General features: G+C 37.9%; 7 protein-coding genes across 14 annotated transcripts; 3 read left to right on the top strand and 4 right to left on the bottom strand.

The window, feature by feature from the left end:
• Positions 1–1,751: 1,751 nt before the first annotated feature.
• Positions 1,752–3,613, bottom strand: LOC103857245. The gene has a single exon (XM_033288854.1). It carries the CDS (start codon positions 3,256–3,258, stop codon positions 1,786–1,788), a length of 1,473 nt encoding a protein of 490 aa, XP_033144745.1. The 5' UTR covers positions 3,259–3,613; the 3' UTR covers positions 1,752–1,785.
• A 255-nt stretch (positions 3,614–3,868) lies between these two features.
• Positions 3,869–5,072, top strand: LOC103857170 (prefoldin subunit 1). Its single transcript, XM_009134341.3, has 6 exons — positions 3,869–3,989; positions 4,059–4,112; positions 4,343–4,448; positions 4,555–4,561; positions 4,650–4,734; positions 4,835–5,072. Exons 1-6 carry the CDS (start codon positions 3,966–3,968, stop codon positions 4,943–4,945), a joined length of 387 nt encoding a protein of 128 aa, XP_009132589.1. The 5' UTR covers positions 3,869–3,965; the 3' UTR covers positions 4,946–5,072.
• A 249-nt stretch (positions 5,073–5,321) lies between these two features.
• Positions 5,322–14,419, bottom strand: LOC103857171. The gene is made up of 27 exons (XM_009134342.3): positions 14,181–14,419; positions 13,798–14,082; positions 13,419–13,478; positions 13,232–13,324; positions 12,828–13,047; positions 12,422–12,528; positions 12,188–12,250; positions 11,965–12,065; positions 11,713–11,807; positions 11,577–11,597; positions 11,245–11,340; positions 11,035–11,155; positions 10,827–10,955; positions 10,500–10,690; positions 9,397–9,668; positions 8,879–8,980; positions 8,544–8,720; positions 8,278–8,466; positions 7,952–8,193; positions 7,717–7,863; positions 7,040–7,268; positions 6,802–6,930; positions 6,595–6,723; positions 6,227–6,280; positions 5,962–6,147; positions 5,711–5,770; positions 5,322–5,609 (listed from the first exon to the last, which is right to left on the bottom strand). The coding sequence occupies exons 1-27, from the start codon at positions 14,184–14,186 to the stop codon at positions 5,535–5,537; spliced, it is 3,579 nt and encodes a 1,192-aa protein (XP_009132590.2). The 5' UTR covers positions 14,187–14,419; the 3' UTR covers positions 5,322–5,534.
• A 205-nt stretch (positions 14,420–14,624) lies between these two features.
• LOC103857172 (65-kDa microtubule-associated protein 3) lies at positions 14,625–16,478 on the top strand. Of its 4 annotated transcripts, XM_033288859.1 has the most exons (6): positions 14,667–14,953; positions 15,055–15,142; positions 15,201–15,273; positions 15,368–15,443; positions 15,523–15,742; positions 15,834–16,478. In XM_033288859.1, the coding sequence occupies exons 3-6, from the start codon at positions 15,266–15,268 to the stop codon at positions 16,301–16,303; spliced, it is 774 nt and encodes a 257-aa protein (XP_033144750.1). In that variant the 5' UTR covers positions 14,667–14,953; positions 15,055–15,142; positions 15,201–15,265; the 3' UTR covers positions 16,304–16,478. The 4 variants fall into 4 exon arrangements, with proteins under 4 accessions (XP_033144748.1, XP_033144750.1, XP_033144747.1 ...); XM_033288857.1 differs by lacking the exon at positions 14,667–14,953 and adding an exon at positions 14,625–14,660 and having other exon boundaries at positions 15,055–15,273; XM_033288856.1 differs by having other exon boundaries at positions 15,055–15,273.
• A 1,038-nt stretch (positions 16,479–17,516) lies between these two features.
• LOC103857173 (AT-hook motif nuclear-localized protein 4) lies at positions 17,517–20,062 on the top strand. Of its 5 annotated transcripts, none has more exons than XM_009134348.3 (6): positions 17,517–17,741; positions 18,009–18,516; positions 18,723–18,793; positions 18,936–19,070; positions 19,152–19,313; positions 19,388–20,062. In XM_009134348.3, exons 2-6 carry the CDS (start codon positions 18,018–18,020, stop codon positions 19,793–19,795), a joined length of 1,275 nt encoding a protein of 424 aa, XP_009132596.1. In that variant the 5' UTR covers positions 17,517–17,741; positions 18,009–18,017; the 3' UTR covers positions 19,796–20,062. The 5 variants fall into 5 exon arrangements, with proteins under 5 accessions (XP_009132596.1, XP_009132593.1, XP_009132594.1 ...); XM_009134346.3 differs by having other exon boundaries at positions 17,609–17,782; positions 17,913–18,516; XM_009134347.3 differs by having other exon boundaries at positions 17,624–17,782.
• A 1,998-nt stretch (positions 20,063–22,060) lies between these two features.
• LOC108871119 lies at positions 22,061–23,444 on the bottom strand. Its single transcript, XM_018657200.2, has one exon. The coding sequence runs from the start codon at positions 22,920–22,922 to the stop codon at positions 22,281–22,283; it is 642 nt and encodes a 213-aa protein (XP_018512716.1). The 5' UTR covers positions 22,923–23,444; the 3' UTR covers positions 22,061–22,280.
• A 246-nt stretch (positions 23,445–23,690) lies between these two features.
• LOC103857175 (hypersensitive-induced response protein 4) lies at positions 23,691–25,435 on the bottom strand. Its single transcript, XM_009134349.3, has 5 exons — positions 25,182–25,435; positions 24,982–25,102; positions 24,803–24,894; positions 24,524–24,620; positions 23,691–24,294 (listed from the first exon to the last, which is right to left on the bottom strand). Exons 1-5 carry the CDS (start codon positions 25,374–25,376, stop codon positions 23,921–23,923), a joined length of 879 nt encoding a protein of 292 aa, XP_009132597.1. The 5' UTR covers positions 25,377–25,435; the 3' UTR covers positions 23,691–23,920.
• Between the last annotated feature and the right edge of the window lie 183 nt (positions 25,436–25,618).

Consider the following 25,618-nt stretch of genomic DNA (forward strand, 5'->3'; position numbering starts at 1 on the left):
CCAACAGCAAACACTTTATATACTTCCACTCGACCCTGTCATATGCCTTTGACATATCCGATTTAACAGCCATAAACTCAGTCGCAACTGGTTTGAAGGTCCTCAAAGCATGAACAACTTCATGAGCCACCAAAATATTATCAGATATTTGTCTTTGAGGAACAAATGCCGACTGATTCTGAGAAACTATCATAGGAAGCATAGGCTGAAGTCTCTTGACCATAATTTTGGAGATAATTTTATAGAAGACAGAACACAGACTGATTGGTCTGATATCAGTCATTCTGGTAGGTTTTAGAATCTTCGGAATCAAACACAGGTGGGTGAAGTTCCAGTCTCTTGTAAACATACCCGATCTGAAGAAATCCTTCACTTCATAAGTAACCTGATCACCAATCTCAGACCAGAATTTTTGGTAGAAAAGTCCAGTCATACCATCAGGACCAGGTGCACTTGAGGCTCTTATTGAGAAAACAGCATCTTTTATCTCTTCATCGGAAACCTCAGAAAGTAAATCCTCATTCATTTGGGCAGTTACTCTTGGTGTAAAACCCTCAAACAAAGCTCCAAAATCAGAAGGGTTAATTGAAGAGAATAACTCTTGAAAGTACTTCGAGGCAATCTCTGCTTTTGAAGCTTCAGCTCTATGTTCCATACCATTTTTATCCTCCAAAATGTCAAGACCATTCTTACTTCTAGCCATCTTAACCGAAGCATGGAAAAATTTAGAATTTTTATCTCCACATTTCATCCATTTTTCTTTACTCCGTTGACTCCAAAAAGATTCCTCCTCTCTGTAAGCTTTCATTAGTTCCTGTTTGAGACAAAGAACTAAATGCCTTCTCGGAAAATTGAGAGATTCTTCCACTTCTAACTCTTCTTGAAGTCTAAGAATCTTGTCTCTGGCATTAAGATTGAAATTTCTTTTCCAATTGCACAAAGCCCTTCTACATCTTCTAACTCTCTCCGCAACATTACATGGAACTTCATTTCTCTTGCCTTTCCAAGCATTAATCACTGTATTCTTAACATTTGGCAGGTTCAACAGAGATTTGTCAAATCTGAATCTTCCTCTCCTTTCATTAAAAGAGTTCACCAAGTAAACCAAAACTGGTCTGTGATCTGATCCTCTTTTGTCCAGGAAAACTTGATTTGCACCCGGAAAAATCTGAAGCCAGCTTTTGTTTCCAAAGCAACGATCTAACTTGCATTGAATTGAAAGCTTTCCTCTTCTTCCGCTCCAAGTAAACGGATTGCCTTGACTAACAAGTTCATTCATCTCACAGACTCTGAGCATATTGTTGAAATCCACAAACGTAGAGTCACATCTATTAGGGCCTCCAATCTTTTCACTATTACTGCAAATAGAATTGAAATCACCAAGCAAGCACCATGGATCTTTTCTGTTGATTCCAATCCTAGAAAGTCTTTCCCATACTATATGCCTTTTACTTTCTTTAGGGTGCCCATATATACAGGAAGTAAAAAACTTCTTATCTCCAAGCTGTACACCGAGGTCTATAAGATTTTTATTTGACGAAAACACTTCAATATCTACAGACTGCTTCCAAAAAACCGCCAATCCACCACTTCTTCCAATAGGATCCACCGTATAAACACGATCATAACCAAGCCAAACTTGAATATCTACCAAAACATTCCTAGAGTGCATAGTTTCCATAAGAAAAAGTAACTCAGGGAAATATTTTTTACGTACTTCCATGAGTCTGTGAATTGTCAAGTCCTGGGACCGTCCCAGACCTCGACAATTCCAGCACATAAGACTCATTGATCTTTGGACAGTCCCTCATTTGGGACCGTCTCCTGAGTTATTTGCTTAACAGCTTTGGAAACTCCACCCATCTGATCAGTCGCTTTTCTTTTCTCCAAACATCCTACCAGCATACCTTCTTTTAGTGAAATCTGTAAATTATCCTCATGAGCAGTGTTAGCTTTTAAATTCCTCTTGTTCTTCCCCGGCCTTTTTCTGATACTGATCTTCTTAGAGGTAGTCCCGGAAAGATTAAGATCAAACGATTTCAATCTAGAACCCGTAGAACCACTCACAAAAGAAGAGGACCCTGATGACTGGGAATTACCAAACAGATCACCACCACTGATCGGAAACTCAGGCCTCCAATCTATAAAGGAATTAGCTCTTATAGCCGTATTCATCAGTTTTTCACCATGAGGTCTTGAAACACTCAAACAATTCACAGGAACTTCATCCGGATATTCAAACACTACACCTTTACCTTTCTGCAAGTCCCTTGTCACCAATGGAACTGGCTCCAAACTTAGGGCCGATTTCTTTAGAACCGGATCTTTTTCAACTTCTCTGACAGATGATTTAACCCTTTCTTCTCTGATGAACCTTTCTTCCCCTTTTGCCAATAAAATATATTGTCTCATTCCATCTAAAACTTCAGGGGCAATTTTTGGTCTCCCAGTGTTGGGGTTAATTCCAACCTGATTTTCTTCAAGCACACCAAAGAGCGGATCAGATTCCAACAATACCGGATTTATCCTTCTCTTCGCACCACTGCCACCAGCTCTTCTTAGATCCGCCTCAGCTCGTCTCCTCTGAATATTAATTGGACAGACAGACTGATCGTGGGATAACCTTTGGCAAGTATAACATCTTTTCTGCATTCTTTCATAGTTGAAGAACACTTTCGTTTTATCGCCATTAGGTAAGTCAACCACTTTCTCTTTTCTCAGAGGCCTTGAAACATCAAACTTAACCTTCACTCTTTCATAAACATTACTCCGTGCCTTCAAAGGATCAAAGGCCACCTCAATGACCTTACCCACAATGTCCCCAAGAGCTTCAATAGCCAACTCTGTCTGATAATTGATTGGAATATTCTTGATTTGGACCCAGATAGGTATAAACTGAAGTGAATCCGGAGGCGGAACTTCAGACCATCTCTCCACAACTATAGCCCATTCATTAAACGTGTGGACTCCTTTATCAAGAACTTCCAGCAAATCATGTTCCGAATCAAAGATAAACTGAAACCTTTCCTGAGACAAGGCAATACCTCTAACTCGACCTTGTTTCTGCCATTTACGCGGCATCTCGAAGATGAAAATTGCCATTTTCTGAACGTCTGGGTTAAGAAGACGCCCAATTAAACTCCTTTTATTTCTTTCGCACGAGCTGTATTCCGTCAGATTCGGCATGACAAACGGAACATCATCATCATCATCTTCAAGGGACATGGCCATCAAGGCCTTATCCATCGCCGATGACATTAGGGACCTATCCGTATCAAAATCAAACCTTTACTTAATACTCACAAACACCCTCCGATTCAAACGAAAGATATATGAACTTCTCGAAACCAAAACCAAGCCTCTCTCCTAAAAGAACCACCTCAGCCTTTTGGAGCAGAAGAAACCAGAGCCCTCTAAAGGGAAACAAGCTTTGATCTTTAGAACCGTAGCTTGAAAACAGAATTCAAAGCCGGTAACTTCAGATCAACGAACGATTTTTTGTCGTTTTGCTATCACCTTTTTATCGCACCGCTTGAGAGCGATTTTTTTTTTTTTAAGTCTACTGAATATATGCGGATCACACCTCTTATAAAACCATTTATTTTATCATCATTTCTTGATTTCTTCTATTTGAACTGAAAAGACTCTTGCCTTGTCATCGTTCATAGGTAAAACAATATGAACTTTAAAAAATATCAAATCATTCAAACAAAAGTGTCTCTTCTTCATACATAAACAAACATCTCCAGCGAGGGATATGATATACACCAACCGTTAATTTAATAAAAAAAACACATGGGGTTTGTTTTGTAATTTTCATAACTCGAGGGTTTAATTGACATTTTACCCAACAAAAGGGACTAAAACCCGAAAAAATATTTTTCTTTTTGTTCAACCCTAAAGCTAGAAAGAAGAGAAAGACCTCTTTGTTCCTGCACAGTGGAAGAGTTGGGAGATCTGCAGATATGGCGGACGAAGCAACCCGAACTGTAACTACCTCTCTCTCTAGAAAGATTTACTTCGATTTATTTGCGATTAATAGTGTGTTTATTTAACAGGCTTTTCTAGAGATTCAAGCAAGCATGATCGATCTCACCGGGAAGCTCAAGCAGGTACATATCAATCATCTTCCTTCTTTTATTTATTTATTTGATATTACAAATGTTTGTTCGTTTGAGACAAATGTACAATGCTGGATTCTAGCTTGTTCTTGAATGTATGTATTGAGTTTGGGAATCGCCTCTTTATACATTTCATAATTAAAAAGCTTTGTTTGAATTGGATTCATATGGTAATCAAAACTGATATCTATATGTTGAATGTGTATATTATGGATTTGTAGGTGCAGACTCAGATGCGAAACAAAGAGGGAGATAGAAAACGTGCTTACTTAACCTTGGAAGAGCTACGTCCGTTGCCTGATAATACAAACACTTACAAGTCTATAGGTTAATTTGATTCACCACCCCTTCTCTCTGGTTTCATAAGGGAAAGTAGCTTTTTTCATTTTCTTCTAACTTGTTGTGTTCTGTTTTTTTTTTGTTTTTTTTTCAGGAAGAACGTGAGTGGTTTAATTTAATACTCCCCCTCCAACTTAAGGCTATTGGGAGGTTTATATAGTTTTGTTGCTTTATCATATGGTTGAACAGGTTTCTTCTAGAGCCCAAGAGTGTACTAGAGGCTGAACAAGAGCAGAAGTTCAAGGATAGCGAAGCTACAATTGCTTCTCTTCAGGTAACATGAGATAGAAAACTTGTATTTTTATTGGCGGATTTAAAAGATTCTGATAAGTTGTAGTTAGAGAAAGCATTGAAATGATGATGATCAATGTCAGACATCGAAGGAGAACTTGGAGAAGAAGATTGCAGAGGTGGAGAACAGCTTGAGGGAGCTGTTGCAGCAAGAACCTGGCATTGCTCGACAGATTATGTCCATGTCTATGTAACTTCTTTTTCTGTATTTTCCTCAACCCTTGAACAAATGGTACCCACAAATCTGAGTTTGGTTCTGCTTTTATCAGAGAGGATGGATCTATTTCAAGTTTTCTTTATCAGATCAGAGTATTCTAAACTCGCTCTCGTATTGATATTGCAAATGAACCGAGGTGTGTATGCCAGGATGACATTTAACATTGTGAAGTTAAAATATAACCAATACAATTTGTTAGTATACAAATCTTATGGTGTGAGGAGTAAAGATGTTAGAATTATGTATATAACTTTCATGATTCAGCCATAACATACTTCATATATGAATTTGCATAACAACTGTATAGTCCGTGTTCAAATAGAAAATTTTAAACATGCATTCAGATATAAAAATAGTAATAACTCAAGTATTGTTTTTTTTTTGTATAAACTTAAGCTAACAAATAACAAGCATTTGGAACAATGAATAACCAAATACACATCAAACCACAACAAATACATTCATTCATGTACACACTGATTTTAACATTATCTTTCAAAGAAGTCATGGATCAGAACTTTCTGGGCATCTATCTAAGTACTCACCCTCGGGCTTCTCAACAAAACTTACGATTGATTGACGTAGAGAACGGGTACAAGTCCAGCCATCTTCCCGTCTCTCCCCGGCCGCTTCTTCTTTACCTGTCAGTTTATAAGTCGATCCCAGTTAGGCTTAGTTATTTTTCTTCTTAAAAAAGCTCTAATCCTAGCAAAGACTCGAGCGTTTGTCTTTCTAAACTTACGTAAAACCAGCCATCAACTTCATATTCTATCTCCAATTCCTCTTCTGCCGTCAAGTTCAGCTGCAACACAAAAAAAAAAACAAATGTGTTTAAAAGTTGTTTTTCAGGAACGAGATTACCATATAGACAAGAAATGGATAAGATTGAACAAGGAAGAAGGAAGCTTCGCCTGAATCACATCCATATTCTTAATTTGTTTAACTGCTCCTTTTCAGAACATACTAAAGAAGAAGAAAAACGCAAAAGTCTACCTCATCGTCTCCTCCTGCGGTGAAGTCATAGAGCGCTGTTCCAAATCTTGTACCAGTAGATTTCCTTGGTTCTTCATCATCTGATTCGTAACTTCTAGAACCAGACCCTGCTGCCATTGGGTTCTCAAACGATTCACGACTTTGGGGCTCAGAATATGAGTAAGGGGGAGGAGGCTCTTCTCTAATCTGAAAAAAAAAGGAATCACCAGGTCATGTAAGCGCCATATACATACTTACAACACAGAGAATTATAATATCAGCTTACCGGGGAACCATAGCCTTCATATGTGGACTGGTACTTGCTTCCACCCGATTTTCCCTGTTTTGAGTTTACATTTTCATATGGTTAAAATTAGCTGAGAGCTGGATTGCATCCCATACAGGCACAGATCATTCAAAAGTTCTTATGATGATTCATACAGAGTTCAAGCTTCTTTATGCTAAACCCATGAACATGCCTTTACTTATCAGTTTTCATTGTAACTCAGACTTAGAAACTTAAAGACATAATAATCCATCTGAATGATTATATTCTAGCACTACTATAGCATGTATAACAGCATGAAACTCCATGGCCGATAATTTTCAAAAATAGCATACTAGGGAACAAGGAAGAGTTTGGGTGTAGCCTACCGTTGTTTGTGAAGAAGGCTTTGAACTGAACAGTGATGGGTAATTCATACCACCAAAATGAGAGGATATAGAGCTTTCCACTGATCCAGTAGAATCTGGAGAAGATGAACCTGATCTCACATCATCTTCCTGTAAATGCAAATGAATGTCATTTTTAGCATCCCTAAAACTAAGAAATAGTTTATTCCAGTCAACTTGAATTTATACCTCCTGGTCGTTAGTTTCTAAAAGAGTCTTAGCCCACATGTCATCATACCCAACTGAAGGTCTAGAGAAGACATTCTCCTCATCAACATCTGGTGCATCTGTTCCACCTCCAGCAATGAAATCATTGACCTGAAAAGTATTACACAGGTACGAGATTCATTTGGAGACATAGAAACATAGGTACCATCTATAATGTTATCATGTATGAAAGAATACTGAGATAAAGATGGCAACTGACCCTGCTCATAGCTGGGGCGTTGTTTCCGAGTAGTCCATCGTCACCAAGGTTTGCAGCCCAAGCATTCACCAGATCATCATCCAGACCACTGGAGTTTGACGCAGCAGGAGCAGGCTGAGTGGACTCATATATTAAGTCCGAAATACCAGTAGCAACAACAGTTGGATCGGTCACCCCAGAAGATGCTGTGATATTGTGCTTTGTGCGGTATGTGTCAATGAGCTTTGCACTTCATAGGTTGGGTGGAAAAAAACAAAATAACATATCAGTATCTTCATATAAAACGGCAATAGAGACAGAAAAGCACCTAATCACATAAACAAAACCAGGGAAAGTGGACACAAGCATTACAGGGGACACAAGCATGTAATGCATACAAGAAAGGTCCACATCAAGATCACCAAACATGAAATTTAAGAATCTGATTTTCTGTTAATTAATAGAGTATATACTTTGACATGGTTCTTGAATTTTGTCAGAATCTGTGAAAAAATGATGCTTCCTTCTTCTTTTATGTCAGGATTGAGGTTATGTTAAACTAGATATGCATATGACATAAAAAGCTAACGCAAGAAGTCTATCGGAAACAATACTACGGGTTTAGTATCCTAAGTAAGTATGATGCACTAGAATGAGTTAACCTTATTAACAAAATGGGTTCAGAACTCAGAATGTACCTTATCGGACCCAGGGGTAAATACTTGGCTCTTGGAATATAGCAAAACAAGGAAACAAAATCTAGCAGCCTCTCGTGTGTTTCGTAGAGCTTTTTCAGCTCCTCGTCCTTCCATTCTTTGTTTGCATTATCGTGATTGCGTATTTCCCTTGTCAAGAAAAATATCATATGTCAACCATAAAATCATATACAGGTTCATGAATTACAGGGGAAAAAAGGTCAGATTTCTTCCTTACTTGATTAATTCGTCTTGTCCTTGATACATTTCATCAAGAACTTTTAACATCGGAGTTATTAGGACCCCAAGTCCTGTACCACTAACTCCTTGGTCTTCCCCATTACTCAGGTGCATTTCAGAAAGTTGAGACTGTACACCACCCTCAGCCAAAGTGTTCAAAAACTCGTATATCTGCAGCCTGAAAGGTTCACCAGATCTAATGGCTATCGTCGTAAGAGCTTGAATTGCAACAATTCGTACCTGTTTATCCACAGAACATAAACACTTAGGCAGGAAATCCTACAAGTAATACTCATATAGTTTAACAAAAATATAGTGGTATACCTCCCAGCTACCACTGAAGGCACACCTCTGGAGGCGAGTTAATGCACCAGCTAGAGTAGGATTGCGAGAACTGGCAGCAGCAACCATTTTATCTGCATCCAACATCATAAGTGCAGTGCCTGGTGGAGTTGCCGATTCCCATGCATATTCTGAAGCGGCGTAATTTGCATTTTCTCCAAGGAACCATACCTGCCACAGTATTCGTTCTAAGTTAGTCTGTTGGAAACGTTACCAAATGCATGTAAACCCTTCTGAGGAATGCTTACAGCGGCTTGCACCAATTTCTGCAGCGCCAGAGCCGACTTTGGATCTGATGCAGAGACCCTATCAATTGATGTCAATCCTGACATGGATCCCGGCTGTGGAGGTGGTAGGTCGAGTACTATCGTCACTGCTTCCAGAGCTGTGTGTTTCCCATCAGGACCAGCCCCAACAAGACATGTCTAGAAGTTGATCAATTAGTAAATCATGTAATACACTACTTGAGATAACATAAATTGTCTAACACGCTGAAATTTTGAAACAGGAAGATCATAGTTTACAACAAACAGATTAAGTAAATTATAATAACTTTAAGATGCCGTTAGCGAGAAGAGAATACCTTCCAGAGCAGTTGTAAGACATCAGCGTCAATTTTCCCTGGAACTTTGGTAGCAAAAATTCTGGCAATTTCGAGAAGAATAACAGCCATATCTGGAGTTGCCTGTGAAACACAAATAAATAAAGTTAACTAGAGAAAAAAACCGTTCACATTTGACTCTTCAACGAATTTGTTTAAGTTTGCTTCAGTTTCACAGATGAAATCTGTCACAAGTTCCTAGGTGTAGGAATTTTTCTGCCAATCCCTATTGTTAGAAAAACTAATAAATTCAAGATTCCCAACAAAAAACAATCTACTTAAATTATTGACAAGAAAATAAAGCTACTAAAACTTCTAAGCTGTATAGCATAATCCAATTACAGCTTGTCACACTTTTCCAAGTGAATATAGTTCAGAAGGACAAAAGTGCTAACTACTAGTACATCATAAATGTTCTAATAGGATTCCAGGTCTAATCTTCAACAGAGAATAACCATTTTCCAAGTCTCCATTGCAAAAGAAGAAGATAACGTACTTACCTTAAAACGGGCATGCAAAGTAAGCAAAACATCATTAACTAGAGATGCAGGCCAGGCAGGATCGGAAAGCTCCGAGGCAATAATTGACTTCAATTCATCCAACGATTCATGCGGACTTTGCATCCATATCAATGCTTTGACAACCATTCCCCGGACATACACACACTCACATGCTACTGTTGTTCGAACCACCTCCATTAATGAAGCCAGTAAACTTGCGATTGTCTCATTGCGACCAGGCCCTGCGGAAATAGATGATGTTCTCCGTATTCCTGCAATAGTCCAACAATTAAAATGACTAAAAAAAGGGTATAACAAAAAAAAAGGGTATAACAACAGAGGATAAAAGGTAAATACAAAGTGATACAGGACATGTTACAACTCAAAAAGATGATAAGCCTCCATATTCATATAATTATGTAAATGGAAATCAAAGCGATAGGAAGAACATGTTCCAACATGTTCCTTTGTTTAGCTCTAAAAAGAAGACTGGCAAACCACCATATCATTTTATTACAGTACTGAATACACTCACATTTCTAGTTTCGTGAAGATTGGAGGTAGAACAAAACAGTCAGATAATAATATTGATGTACCATCAGAGCTTAGATGCAATGACTTAACTTACATTTTTAGTTAGTGACTTTGAACAGTATTGAACCAATTGAATTCAACAAAATTCTAAAAATGACGAAAGCTTGCATGAACTTTGACACTCCATATAAATTTAGAAAGATATTTGTGCATCTGTTACGCATCTAACTAAATAAGTATACCAACTAATAGAAGCAGTGGTTTCAGACTTTAAAGGAAGGCTCTATCACTACGATCTAACTTTGGGTAACTGGGATTTACTGTGGTTATGACAACTTTGTCTCTGTAGTCTCTAACTACATAGTGTCTGAGAGAGTTGGGGAAGGGTTTATATAGAGATATTGGTGGTTTGTAAGAGGAAGTGGGAGGAGCTCCACTATCACAATCTTCAGGGCTTTGTAGTTTCAGTTCTACCAGCTATAAAAATAATTTTCCGTAATTCTGTTTGTGACAAAAACATGATTTTACTTCATGTGAATTTCTGTTTGTAAGAAATATTGATAATGTACCTTCTGGGTGAGAACTGTCATTTGTTTCAGCATCATCCAGAGCGTCAGAAAATGCATTTACATGAACTGATTCATCAATGTCCTCTAGTCCCATAGCAAACGCTGCAGCCCTGCTCTTTCCCATTTCTTGCACAACCCTTGCTGCTGCATGAAGTACAGGTCTTGAGAAACTGCGAAATGAGCTCTCTAACCTGAAAGGACAGGATCAATTGGTGAAGTTCTTTGACAGAAAACAGAATCATTACAATTTAAAGCAACATTCTAGCGAAGAAAGAGAATCCATGAGATCTACAATTCTAAACAGAGTCTTCCATCGAGCTAGGCTACCTTCTCATTACAAGCTTAATAAGGGGCTGTGGGCGCTTGGCTTTATTAGATTTATCCTTGGATGTCGCTTCAGGCAGCTTCAGGATCTCCCTGGTCAAGCGGTACCACCCACTAGCACGCTCATCCATCCTAAATGATGAAGTAAATTTTGGTCATTCAAGACCAAGAAAGAATGAATCAACAGAAAGCAAAGTCATAGAACCCATGCCTTTCGGTGTTATCGTATTTTCCCAGAATGCACAAAATTGCCTCATAGCATACCCTTTCGCTTGGATCTAGGAGGAGCTGATAGAGAATTGAGTTGAACTGGGCTCTAATATCAGGCCTCTCTGTGGGAAATTGGAAAGGAAACTACCAACTTGTAAATAACAGCTAACGAGGACATGCAATAGTGAGAGAAAGAGCTTGATAGGCTTACCATCTAACGCTCGAGCTCTGGATATACCGTGACACAACCTAGCCAGGGCAACCCTAGCAAGCACATCATGCAAATGTAGGATATCTTGCAAGGCCCCTAATTTGGTGCAGCCAAGAAAGGTATATCAACTAACCCAAATTTGTAACCTTCTTGAACGATTATATAAAGAGGAGTTGGCTTGTCATTAATATCGAGAGTACATCTCATAAGCAAATCAATTCGTAGAATGCATTAAGAACTCGTGTTCCAGAGACTTCTTTATAATCAAACAAGTAAACATAAAATCAACCATAAACAAATGAATGTTAAGAGACTAGGCCTGTAAATCATACCTGCGGGAGACGCAAGCTTTTCTGCAGCAAAGATCAAGAGACATGTCAAATTTCGAATGACAAACATGCGTCTACACAGATATAGAATGGCAAAAAAATAAAATTGAAGGCGGAATTGGCTGAATAAATTATATACCTAATGTCATTGCAACTGTATAGGGGTCTCTTGCTGCTAATTCAGCTAGAATTTCCAGCGAATGCCTCACCGCAACAGGATCAGCAAATGAAACACTGCAAATAGTGTGGATACCAGACTAAGTTTTCAATCCATGCATAACTAAAAAAAAAACAGTTGCTCCTGTGAAGATTTGAAAACCCACCTAAACTATAATATTTCAATAGTCTTATCACTTCAATAGAAGGTAGAAGAACAGAAAAAAAGTCTTACCCCTGGGCTGCACGGTGCAGAAAAACTGGATTTCCTGGATCAAGAGGAAGTCTTCTTAGTGCACTCATAGCAGCATATTGCAAGTTACTTCGAATGATCGACTAGCAAAAAAGGAGACAGAACGCTCAAGTTAATGAAAAAGAAAACTATGAAATGCAGGAAACATGACTTATTAGAACCCTTAAGCCTTTTACTGGAGGAACCTAAGAGTTGAGAAAGATACCTCCTTATCACCCCCTTTTGTCCCAAAGACGCCTTTCTTTCGTTTATGCGGAACGTCAGCAACCTGAAAGCGACATGAAATATAATCAGTGCTTCTGCATGGAACTGGGAAATAATACTTAAACTGAACCACTTGACAGATAAGAAAAATAATAAGAATGCAACTAAGCCAGACTCACGGAATATAAGCAAAGCATCTTGTTAAGCAATAGAGAGCATTAGTAGTAGGACAAACCTTATCAAGCAAGCCAAATACGATCTCATACAATTTTGACAAAAGCTCAGAATTTTCTGACGGTGAATATGTCAGAGCTTTTAAAGCTTGCAGTCGTCGAGCATGAACTGAGAACAACAAATGCAAACGTTAGAAAATCATCTCCAGTTACATCACAGAAGGAAAGTTGCAAGGGAATGCTACAAGTGCTGTCATTATTTCTAATCGTCTCCATCAAAAGAAGATTATAAGGCTACTCGGATATTCATTAAGAAGGACTAACAAGCAATACCATTATAAGATAACTCAGATTAGGACAGTCCTCTCGGTTCTAGTAAAAACAACATTTCAACCCGAAGGCAGAATTTTATATATATAAAAGAAAACACTAAGCTTGAAACCAAACCAACGGCTAAGTGAAACTCACATTCAACTTCAGAATTAGAAGCTTCCGATGTTAGCTGATTCACTATCCGAGGTACAACATCAGCTCTTGTGACTCCTCCACCAGCATCAATATCTGCTAGAGCATCCCAGTTAGGAGTGGGGATACCACCCCCTGGACTCAGGCCCGTATCGGACAATATTCTAGCTAAGTAATAATAGACATAGCGTAGCACATTCCGGTCTTCACATTGCTGATTAAGCTGTATCAATCACAAGAGGAAAAGCATGCTAAAAAAACTGATGCTTCTATTAGACAGATAAGTTTTCAAAACGCAAACCCTTGAAAAATTCATGTAACATTAATGGGTAAAAAGACGTCCCACCGAATGAATCATTTTTAATTGCTCCATTAAACAAATGATACCAGCATCAACCGCTACATACCATAAGAAGAGATGGGGCCAGAGAAGGATCAACGGAGTTGTACACAGCAAGCTTAGGGAAGACATGGTTCACTAGTTGCTTCTGGGAACTTTTCTGTTTACTCGAGAGAAAACAAGAAACATTCAGGTACTATTTTCACCAAAAGAAGATTGGTTAAGAAAGCAGAGCATAAGAGCAAAAGCTAAACCTGATCCAAGGTGGCAGCTAACTCGTGAATGCTCCTTGCAAGTTGCGTATATGAAACTGGCTGTGAGAGTCATTTCCAACATACAAAACCGTGTTAAACTACATCCAATAACAAGATAGAAGTAGATCTTATTCCTCAAGCTATTCACAGTTCTATTACTCCTATTAACAATGTTCAAGGCTTCCCACAGTTCAAGCACAATCTTGTTCCTCCAGCTATTCACAGTTTTAATCTCCTATTACCAGTATTCAGATCTATGATCACAATCAAATGTAATGTTCAAGCACAATGGAGAATGTGGAGAACGAATACAATCCAACACTTGCACAAAGTTTTCAATCAACAAATCGAAACCGAAGAGAAAGAGAAGCAGCAGTACCTTCTTCCTCTGTTTCTGCCTTTGAGGCATGATATTGGCCTTAACAGGATTCAGCGCAGCTTTAGCAACGGAGATAGTATCGCTCTGGATCTGCATCAAAGTCGCTCTCTTCGATTTCTTCTCTCCCAGCGTCGTCTTCGTCGACATTGGCTGGTGCATACTCGAAGCTGCCGATGCGGCAGCGGGAGACGGCGTGGAAGATGCGGACGAAGAAGAGGTAGATTGTGCAGGAACCGGGGTTGGATCCGCCGAGATCAGATCCATCAGCGTCTTCCCAGACGATTCCTGTAAAAAAAAAAGGAAATGGAACTAAGGTGATTTGGATTCGAATCTTGGAACGGTGAAGCTTAGAAGAGATACGGTTGAGATCCGGCGATGCTTACCGCCATAGCTAGTGACGGATCAGTGACGGGCGATGGAGAGAGATCGTGTGATGTGCGAACAGTACTTCCCGACCAGTTTCCTCTCCCTGCGACGATCTTCGAGCTGAGGGCGGAAGCGAAAATAATAAATAAATGCTGGGAGTATTTTGTAATTTACAGTTTAAAATCTAAACGTCGTCGTTTGGTGTAAAACTTGCGGTTTTCCGGTGGTTTGAAACTCGGTAACGTTTGTGGGCCCTAATATCTCTCGTGGACTAGATTTGGGCCTAAACCATGGATATATTTATTAATTCCTTCTTTTTAGCATCGCTCGAATATTGTACGTTGATCTCAACCGTTGAAGAAAATATCATATCTGACGGTTACGATCAATTGTCTACTCAAAGCGGAGATGCATTGGATTGTGCCCCAATATTTGAAATTCAAAAAGTTAGAAAAGGAAGGCCCAATTTAAGAATTAGGAAGAGCCTGGTGGTCTTGGTAACGCCTACTCTCTCTCTCTCTAGGTTTTCAAATTGTTTCTCTGTTTCGAAATTTAAAGGCCAAATCGAAGAGTTAATCAGATCGATCTTCTTCCAATTGATCAGTTCTTAAAAGTATTCCAGAAATCTCCAGTTCCAGGCAAATACTTGAGCAACCTTACTTCAAAACCTTTTCTCGATTAAATTTGAAATTTGTAAATATCGATTCTGCATAGTTTGGGTTTAAATCGATTCCAAGCTAATTTTCACTGTTCGTTTCGGAATTGGAATGCTTATCTCTTCAATTAGCTGGTAGAGATGTTTTTTTTTATGATGGGAATCGCTAGCGAATCTCCAGTGCTATTTTTGGTAATAAGGTACTTAAGGTTTCCTTTTTTTTAATCTCTGAGCAGGAAGAGGCATTTCGAAATGGCAAGTGTGAAAAAAGATCTGATTGTTCAAGTAGAGTCAACATGTGGATCTCTCCTTTACGAACTTCAGGTGGGTGATTAAATAAAAAGTCTTTTGTCTTTCATATCATATCAAATTTTGTGTGAAGTTCTTATGAAGCACTAGCCTCGAAGACAATAGTTTGGGAACAAGAGAAAGGAATTGAATTTCTCTATGATGGTGTATGACTTCTCGATAAAATCTCTATTGGTTTCAGTTTACTTTGGTCTATTATGTCACCGCTGATCATTTGTAAATATCTTTTTATGTGTGTAGATCCGTCTACTCTCCATGCTCGAGGAGTATAACTTACTCAGGCAGGAATTTCGAGGAAGAACACCGTCGCCAACGGGTATTCACTTCTCTCTTTTCCATCATAAACTTTTTGGCCAATGTAATCTTCCTAATTTAACTCTATGTGATGTTAAAAGGATCATAAGAAGCTCCAAGGACAGCTCATAGCAGAACAAGAGGCGCTTTACGGGTCAAAACCAAGCCCATCAAAACCTCTTGGTGGTAAAAAGGCTCCAAGAATGTCAACCGGTGGTGCAGCAACCAACAGAAGACTCTCCTTAGGAGCAGGGATGCATCAGACTCCTAAACCTAACAAGAAAACAGACCAGCGCCAGATTGATGGAGCTTTATCAACTGGTAACTAATGAACCGTAACTAATGTAGAATCATTGTGTTGAGTAGTTTCTCTTAATTGCATTGATGAATGAAATATTTTATTCTCCTGCAGGAAGAAGAGGGCTTGATGTTGCTGGACTTCCCTCAAGGAAACAGTCAATGAATCCATGTGAACAGCTGCAATCTCCACTAGTGCGCAAACCATTCTCACCTCTTCCTACCACGGTGGTTGCATCAAAGGCTAACATAGCAACGCCGCAGCAACTTCTTCCAACCCCGAAAAGCAACGTAGTGAATGAGATATCGGCATTTGCAACTCCCGTCAAGAACAACAACAGTGTAAGGAACTTGGAAGAAGAGAAGATGCAGATGATGATGATGCAAACACCAAAGAATGTAGGGGCAATGATTCCTATCCCATCTACACCAGCAACAATCTCTGTGCCGATGCAAACTGCAGCAACACCACTCAACAATACCAATGCGAGATTGCTTCAAGAAAAGGCTGAAGTTGTTGAGTACTCCTTTGAGGAACGAAGACTCGCTTTCATGCTACAGTCCGAGTCTTTGATCCACGTCTGATTTTCATTCTGTCTTTATTTTTTGTGTAAAACTCAAATTGATTGTTCTTTGGTTTGTTAAAAGGTCAATTATATGATTGGCTTTTTCTTTAAGTAATCGTTTTCACATGTGTAAGGTTTCTTGGAGACTAACAAGAAAAGTTGTTTCTCAGTCTAAAGAACTCTATAGACGCAAAGTGATATCTGAACAAAGCTCTGAGTCTGATGGATCTTCTTCATTTGTGGTCTAAGGCTGCTCTCTGGACACTTTACAGGAGAATAAAACTCAAAAATGTTCAGTTTTAGATGTAAAATCTAGAAGAAAACGCTCCAAAAATAGCGCAAAAAGTGATTAGTAGAGATAAGTCCTTTTATTTTATTTTATAGATGGATCAAAGAACTGTCAAGTTTGATGAGAAGCAACTCATCAAGAGATTTGTCTCTATAGACCCAATTGCAAATCCAAAAGTATAGATGACTTTGAGTTAGCTGATTCAAGAGGTTTTATACCCTCGGCCAGAAGCTTGGACTATCAAGCAGAGTATGTATGACAGTATGAGCACCGAAAGAGACAGGGAGGTAGTGAAGATATATATGTTCTCTTTGATTCCCAAACTATAATTAACTTGATAATACAAAGGTGAAGAGAACACTGAGTTTTCTAATATTTTAACTATATGAAATATGTTTGATTATATTTAGATTTGCAAATCAAGTGGCAGATCTGATAACTAAACGTTTTAACCATTTGTCAAAGTATGTCCTTAGTTTCTGTACCCTAAAAGCTGAAATGCATCATTATGTTTTGGAACCATACCACACAGGACAGGAGTCACATTGACTCACGTACCACACCTAATGGCAAGGACAAGAGCTGCAAGAACAGAGATATCGTAGCTGACAATTGGATTGGTTATCGTCAAAGTGGGTAGACTGGAAAAAGAAAAGTAGATATTATAAAATGGCATATGACTCGAACACAAGAAAAGACTCAAATCTTTTTCTTTCTCTATTTTAAACTATTCAAATCTCAAAAACCAAGTCCAACTGTATATAATTAAAAATTGCCCCCCCTACTCATCATATTAAATTAATTTAGCTTTAGCTGTATCCCAAATTCCAAGACTGTTAAAGAGTGGCGTGTAACTCTTTTTGAAAATTTTCTAATTAACCCCATTATTACAATTGTTTTTGAATTTACACTTTTCTTTTCTTTTCTTGTCTCTCTCTCTCTCTCTCTCATTTTTTTCTCCCATTTTTTAATTTATAATATCAAAATGTAATAATGTAATAAAATATCCGCTCATCTTATTTATTTATTTTATTTATTTATTTATCTTCCCATTTTCTTTCCCAAAACCCTAATTTCTCACATCTGTAAAAGAAATTTCTCCATAAACTTAACCCACCCCATAGAAAAAAAAGAAGACAAAAAAGAAATACCAATTTCATTTGTGCAGGTAATTAAGAATGTTTTAGAAGAAATTCAAGTGAAATTAAGGTTCTGCCATGGAAGCTCTGATCTTCCTCTTCACTTAATTTCAACTTCCATCTTTTGCTTTTGTTTTCTTCTTGCTCTTGTGAATCTTACGTTCTCTGGATCTCTTTTTCTATTGTCTGTACTTTAAAAGTCTTTTGTCTCAGAAGCTCGTACCTGTCGTGGTCAGCAAGATTCAAGTGTCTTACTTCTTCTCCTTTTAACTGTCGGAATCTCTCTCTCCTTACAGAATCTTCAGATGGAGGAGAGAGAAGGAACCAGCAACATGATAACCAGTTTTGGTCTGAAACAACATGTAGCTCCTCCTCCTCCTCCTAGTGGTGGTGGTGTCTACCAAATGGACCCACCACGGTCGGAAAACCCTAACCCTTTTCCGGCGGGACTACCCAACACCACCGCCGCCGCCGCATCTGCCTCCGCCGTGGCGGCTAAAGCTACTGAGAATGCTGCTCCTCCTTTCAGCTTAACAATGCCGGTGGAGAATTCTTCTGCTGAGCTGGCGAAGAAGAAGAGAGGGAGACCGAGAAAGTATAACCCCGACGGCTCACTCGCCGTGACTCTTTCTCCGATGCCACTCTCCTCCTCCGTTCCTTTGTCGACGGGGTTTGCTTCTCAGAAACGAGGAAGAGGGCGTGGGAGAGGAAGAGGACGAGGTCGAGGACGCGTGGAGCAGCCTCCCAACAACAACAGTTGGGTCAAGAATCCTCAAATGTTCGAATTCCAAAACAGTTCTCCTGGTAAGGTTCTATTCTGTTAAATGAATCTTTGTACACTTTAGAATCAATACGCTGCGTTTAATGGAACTTATGCCTTCACTGTGATCAAGATGTAGTAGTAGTAGAACTTAATCTAGTTGCTTAAGGGTTTTAACTGTTTGCTGTTTTGGTTAGAGATTTCAAATTCATACCTTAATTGTTATTCTTGATTTGTTTACTAATTGCAGTTGTAGGAGCTGCAGATGTTGTTACTAGTGCAAGTTTTACTCCTCATGTGCTCACAGTAAATGCCGGCGAGGTATGTATTATGATTTTTTACTGAATGTTTGTTAGGAAAAATATAAATTTTCCGACCTTAATATTGAAATATTATCACTGTGATGTTGATTCACTAAGATTTGTGATTCTTATTTTATTTTTGTTACAATGGTTGATACTAGGATGTGACGATGAAGATAATGACATTCTCTCAACAAGAAGGCTCTCGTGCTATTTGCATTCTTTCCGCAAACGGTCCCATTTCAAATGTTACACTTCGTCAATCTACCACTTCTGGTGGTACTCTTACTTATGAGGTCTGCTCTCTCTTTCTTTTAGATTCATTTAGATATTTTTCTTTTTTTTTAACTAAATTATAACAATTTGTGTTGGATCAGGGTCATTTTGAGATTCTTTCTTTGACGGGTTCGTTTATACCAAGCGAGAGTGGAGGAACCCGAAGCAGAGCTGGAGGGATGAGTGTGTCTCTTGCTGGACCTGATGGTCGTGTCTTTGGTGGTGGTCTCGCTGGTCTCTTTATAGCCGCTGGTCCTGTTCAGGTAAACTACTCTAATCTTTCTAATGGACTCGATTTTTCTTTTCTTGTTTTGAAGCATTATTATCTACTTTTCAGGTAATGGTAGGGACTTTTGTTGCGGGGGGTCAAGAGGAAACGCAGCAGCAGCAGCAGCAGATGAAGAAACAAAGAGGAGAAAGATTTGGGATCCCGACTACAACACAAGCTTCTAACATCTCATTCGGTGGTGGCTCAGCTGAAGATCCAAAGGCTAGATACAACGGCCCAAACAAGCCTGTTGTTATTCAGCCACCACCCGTGTCCGCACCACCTATGTCCTTTCAGCATGAGCAGAGTACTAACGCAGCCCAAGGTTACTACAGAAACAACACTGCTGACCATATAAGGGATCTCTTCTCTTCTCTCCCAGGAGAGGATGACGAAGAAGATGAGGAGAACTTAGAAGGTGAAGATGGTGAAGATTTTGGAGTCCATACTGAATCTGACACCGAGGTTCCAAGTTGATGGTTATTTGAGAGAGTGAATCCGAACAACATCGATCGTGATCTTGAGATTCTTTAGTCTCTAATGGGTTTTTATTTTTCTTGAGATTTTAGTCGTCTTATTTAAACAGAGATATCTCTTACTAAAGAGTTAGGGTTTGTTAGAGGATATGTAATATCTTTAGGGTTCTTTTGACTTGGTTACTCCCAAGTGGTTGTTGTAGAATTGCGAAACTTATGTGTGCTCTCTCTCGTTCAGTTCACTCTTTAATGACTTTCATTTTGACAATCAGGTGACTTTTATTAGTTTGTCTTACAGAATCATATCTGCATTATAACTAACTGATTTATTAACATGTGTGTTTTCTCATTTGAGTTTATAATTTGGGTGAACAAAAAAAAAAGTTTATAGTTTGGTGAACAAGCAAAATTCGAGACTCAAGGCACCAAAGAACCCATTAATGTAAAAAGTGGATAGGCGATTAGTTCAGCCTAACTGAAATGATTTTGAAATGTTTTGATCAGTTAGCCTTAATAACCGAACCAGAATCAAAAACCAAAAATCTCTGTTTTGTGCAGTTTTGCTAAAATATGCATGTATACTCTAGACTTGTGATCTATATATCCAAAATACGTTAAGAGGTACACTCATATTTGTTTTGTTTAACAAGTGAATAAATATATTTTGTAGGTTGCTTGTTAACAAAAAGTTGATTAAGCTCAAATATGTATAGTTTAGACAATGATGACTCTGATTAATTAACAGAAGTATCAATTTTCAAGTAAACAATTGTAAAGTTGGATACTGTCTTTAGTTGGCAAGCGTTTTGATATGATCTGTATAAATCAATCTGGTCTAGGAAATCATATCTTATTTTTCGGATTGATTCATCTGTTAACTTTGCTTCTTTTTTTGTTGACATTTGATGAAGTAGAAAGATGCTTTTTCCCTTCTCTATCTAACAAACCTTAATATAAATTGCAGTTTCCGCCAACCAAACTAAACTACATCTGTCCAAATTTATTGCGACTCATAGATAATGCTTTTTTATTTTATTGTTCTAATCCATTTTTTTGTTGGTTGTATGAGCCTAAGCATAGTCTGATTTTATTTTATTGGATAACACTATGGCTGCACTTTGTTCACTCAAATCCTTTTTGAATCGGATCAGGAAATATATGATATGCTTTCTGCCTTGATTCTATGTGTTGGCATCAACGTTATTTTGCCTTTATCCTTTAAAACTTTGTTTTATAGCAAAATATTTATGTACACAATTTCAAATTTAAACCTGATAGTTTACCCCAAAAATAAAACTGATATGCTTTAGTCTAGTTTCGATACATAAAAATTTAATTAATTTGAATTTCTTACATCAAACACATATATTATTGTTGATTTGGTTCAACTAAGCAACCTTCTTGAATTTGTCAACTTGATAGTAGCCCTTTTCATATATTTTATTCGGGCTGTGAACAACTATTTGGTACTTAGCCTGTATCCACTATTTGCTCCATACTCAGTTTGAAAAAGTAAGCATCTGCTATTGTTAAATCAGATAACAAATATATAAATTTTATTATTTACAAGTACAAATCAAACATTAACTCTCATTATTTTTGTAATTACTTAATCCGTTTACTTAGTACTCATTATGATATAAATAAATATACTTAATATTTATTAAATAGATGTTGCTAGCATTTATGTCTTTATAAACAAAACTCTAAATGTTGACATTTATGTTTCCATATACAAAACTCAACAGAAATTTGTAATTAAAATTGAAATTTTATTAAAATATTAAAGTCTAATAAACTATTTTCAACCTGAAATCTACTTTATTACAAGAAAATTAGTTTTAAGCATTTTGAATTCAAATAATTAGGTATTTTCTATTTGAATAATAAAATCGGCCAAGTAGCGGAACAAGTAACTTGAAAAAAATCAAAATTTTGACAAATACTTGATATATAAATTACTCATTTTAAATGGATCAAATGTAAATAACAAGTTTAACTATTTGAACAAGCCAAATATCTAATATCCTAAAATTAGCAGGTACTTGCCTTGTGTCCAACTCTATCATTGATATCATAATCCATAGCAAGTTTTTAGCTTTGCATGTAGTGGGGATTGTAACTTTCTTTTAATTTTGTTACATCGCAAATTTTAAATATTAACAATCTTAAATTATAACTTGAAATTTCTTCAATTTAAAACCTTTTTGTGAAAAACTTATCAAAAATATATTATTTTTTTTACATATTTTTATTAGGTTAACAATGAGAAATTATTATTTTTAAATTTAATTATTGGTTTAAAATTATTGAAACCTGTTACTTACAAAAAAATACACATAAATTTTAAATTTTGAAATAGCAGGAGTATGATGTGGTTTGGATACAGAATTTAGCTAGTTTGAGTTTTTTTTTTTGTAACACTTGTTGCTTCCCATTCATAGGTTTTTTATAGAGCACTTGGTAATTACAAAACAAAACTCTGATTAGTATAAGAGATAATCTCTGTTGGTGTTCTCTGATTTCCATTGAGTATTAACTTTACGAATAAATTCTTCAACTCGTCTTCGAAGCACACACTCCACTTCCAAGCTCTCATTCTCTACTTCCAAGCTCTCTTTCTTCCTCATTCTCCCTTTCTCGTCCTTCTCTGAACAGTCTGAACCGGGTTTCAAAGATATTACATTCAAACCGGATTTGGAAGTCAACGATTGATCAGAACCGGCAGGTTTGGAGGAGAGAAGAACCGACTCAGATATCATTTCCGGTTCTTGTAAACCTGGATTTGATGGGAGAGTAGAATCAGAGATCAAACCGGGTTTGGAAGAAAGAACCGATTCAGCTACTAACACGGGTTTGGAAGAAAGAACTGATTCAGGTATCAACACGGGTTTCTTTAAACCGGACTTTGAATTGAGAGTCGTCGACTCAGATAACAACATGGATTTGGAAGAGAGAACCGATTCAGGTATGAACATGGGTTCCTTCGAACCGGGATTTGATTTATCTTCCGAACCGGGTTTAGGATTTCCCAAGAGGATTAAGATGATGATCAAGTTACAGAAGAGAAACATAAATAAAGAATTGGAAGTGGTTTTGTTGACGAACTCCAAGGTAGAATCTATCATCTTCGCAATGAGAGAGAGAGAGAGTGGAGAGAGGAGAGAGAGAAAAGAAGAAGAAAAGTTGTTGTTTGTGCGAAAGAGATGGCTTTGAGAGACATTTAAATAGAAGGCGATACTTCTTAGACAAGTAGAAGTTGACAACGACTGCTGAATAAAGTAGTTGAAACTTTAGTTGCATAAATGACTAATTTAAACAAGTGAACTATTTACCAAAGAAGAAACTCCTTGCTAGCTAAGTTGTACAAAATAACTAATAAGTCTTCCCGACACCCTAAGTCTTTTAAGACACATGGGTCTTTGTTAACTCAAGTAAAATCAATACTCGTGCTACGTTTGTCAATAATGAAACTTGGACACCCAAACCTTTCGAGAAGGACAGAGGGTTTCTATATTAAAAACATGATTGTGTGGATCGTACTCCTTGGTGCTTCCCATCAATGATTAGCACAGTTTTCTGATTGACTGTTGTATAGCTTCTTAAACTCGATCCAACTTCTCATGGATTGTTATTTAATTCAACCTTCAACAAGCGTTACATCCCTCCCTTCCACTAAAGTTTGAATTTGGAAATTTGGAACAATGGGTTATTGTTCTTTCCATCGTGGTGGTTGTTATAATTGTCTCCATTATTAGACATATAAAACCTGCAAAAGAATGTTAGCCGTAAAAACCTCACTACTTGGATGTTTCACCCAAGTGACTTCTATCATCTAATGTTCTGACACATTTTTGTCCTTATTTTTTCTTGTCATCCTCAAAATATACTTATAGATCACTATATAAAGCTCTCTTTATGCATCACCGTTTTTAAGAAATCAGAATATTACACAATATGATTTCAAAGTACTTTGGATTATTATATACTAAAAAAAAAACATAAACATAAAGGAAGCAACATCCAAATAAATTCACACACACCCAAGTGCTAAAATGTAATTTAAACCATAATCGAAGAAAGCAAAACCAACAAACCCAATTCACAACCCCAAGTGAATCTCTCTTTAGACTTCGTCGCTGACACGAGCACTATTCGCCTCCATCAAACCGTTACGTATCTGGTCGCTGATATCCCTAACGTGTCCCGGACCGTGAGGCAGAAACACGGTTGTGTTCTTAGACGAGCTTCCAAGATCTCTCATGGTGTCAAAGTACTGTGTGATCATGATCAAGTCCATGATATCTTTGGATGACGTGCCTTCTACTTTGCTAGAGAAGTTCATTATGTTCTCCCTCAACCCGTCCGTGATTGCTTGCCTCTGTCTAGCAACACCCACACCGCCTAAGTACTTGGCTTCCGCCTCTGCTTCCGCTCTCTTCACTTGGAGAATCTTCTCTGCTTCTCCTTTGTAAACACTTGCGAGCTGGAGCCTTTGTGCTGCATTAAAATAAATTAGGGTTGAGACACAAATGAGATATAGAACCATCATTAAATTGTAAAGTTTAACACTTTCCCATGAGGTAATGAAAGCAATTAACCAATAAAAACCAAACTCTTGACAAAAAAACATACCAATAGTGACCTATAACCTCAAAAAGTTTACGACATTCTAATGCTTTGATTCGTAGGAATCACTATAGCCGTGAAAGTATGAGACACTAGTTACCTGCATTGATTTCATTCATGGCCTTGCGCACAGAAGGATCAGGGATGATGTCAACCATAAGAATGTGCTCAATGCTGTATCCATAAGCCCCCATCACCTGAAGAAACAATTACAATCATGATCCATAAACATAACAGAACATGCCATTACTACTTCCTGAAAGCACACTAATTACATAGCCTACGATAATGTTATAAGTTTTCTCTTTGCAATCCAAACACATCTATACATGATAACAGTTTACTCTAAAGAAGACGAGAATCATGTTATTATATATACCTTCTCGAGTTCTTCAAGAACAGACTTGGCTACTTCTCCCTTTTGTTCAAAAAGAGCGTCAAGAGTCATCATCGGAACCAAAGCTCTAACCACTATTGATTCGGAAACAAACATACAAACCAAGAATCAAATAAAGATCACAAAAGAGTTTTAAAAACAAGATCAAGAGAGAAAGCTACCATCAAAAACGTAAGCTTGGATCTGCTCTCTCGGGTTCTGAAGCTCGTAAAACGCATCATCAGCATTAGTTTTCACCACACGATACTGAATCGAGCAAATCAGCTGCACAAACACATTATCCTGCAAAACCAAAACAGATTAACCTAATTCATTCCAAGATCTCCTTTGTGATTGCAGCGGGGAGGATATCGAATCAGACCTTGGTTTTGGTCTCGATTTTGACGTCGAGAGAGTTGATCCTGGTGGAGAGGACTCCGGCGAGCCACTGACCCGCGAGAGGGTTGAAGAAGTGGCAACCAGGCTCGGCTATGTGCTCGAATCGGCCCCAGCGTTCTACCACACCAACGCTCGCTTGATCGATGCAACCTCCGACGATGCAATTCGTATTCCCCATCTTGATCGATGAGAAGAAGAAGGAGCTCAGGTTCTCAACCTTTAGACCGGTTCTCGTGTTTATACGATTCGCTTTTATTTTATTTATTTATTTATTTATTAGATCGTGTTCGTTCTTTGCTACGGAGGATCAACGTTGTTTTGCGGCTGTTCGATCAAGCGGTTTAAGTTATAATGGACGGCTACGATCGCTGACCCATTTATTAGCTATAACAATGTCCACGTCACTATTATTGTAGATAT

The sequence above is a fragment of the Brassica rapa genome, chromosome A03 (assembly GCF_000309985.2).
Source record: "Brassica rapa cultivar Chiifu-401-42 chromosome A03, CAAS_Brap_v3.01, whole genome shotgun sequence".
In the NCBI taxonomy this organism is placed as follows: Eukaryota; Viridiplantae; Streptophyta; class Magnoliopsida; order Brassicales; family Brassicaceae; genus Brassica; species Brassica rapa.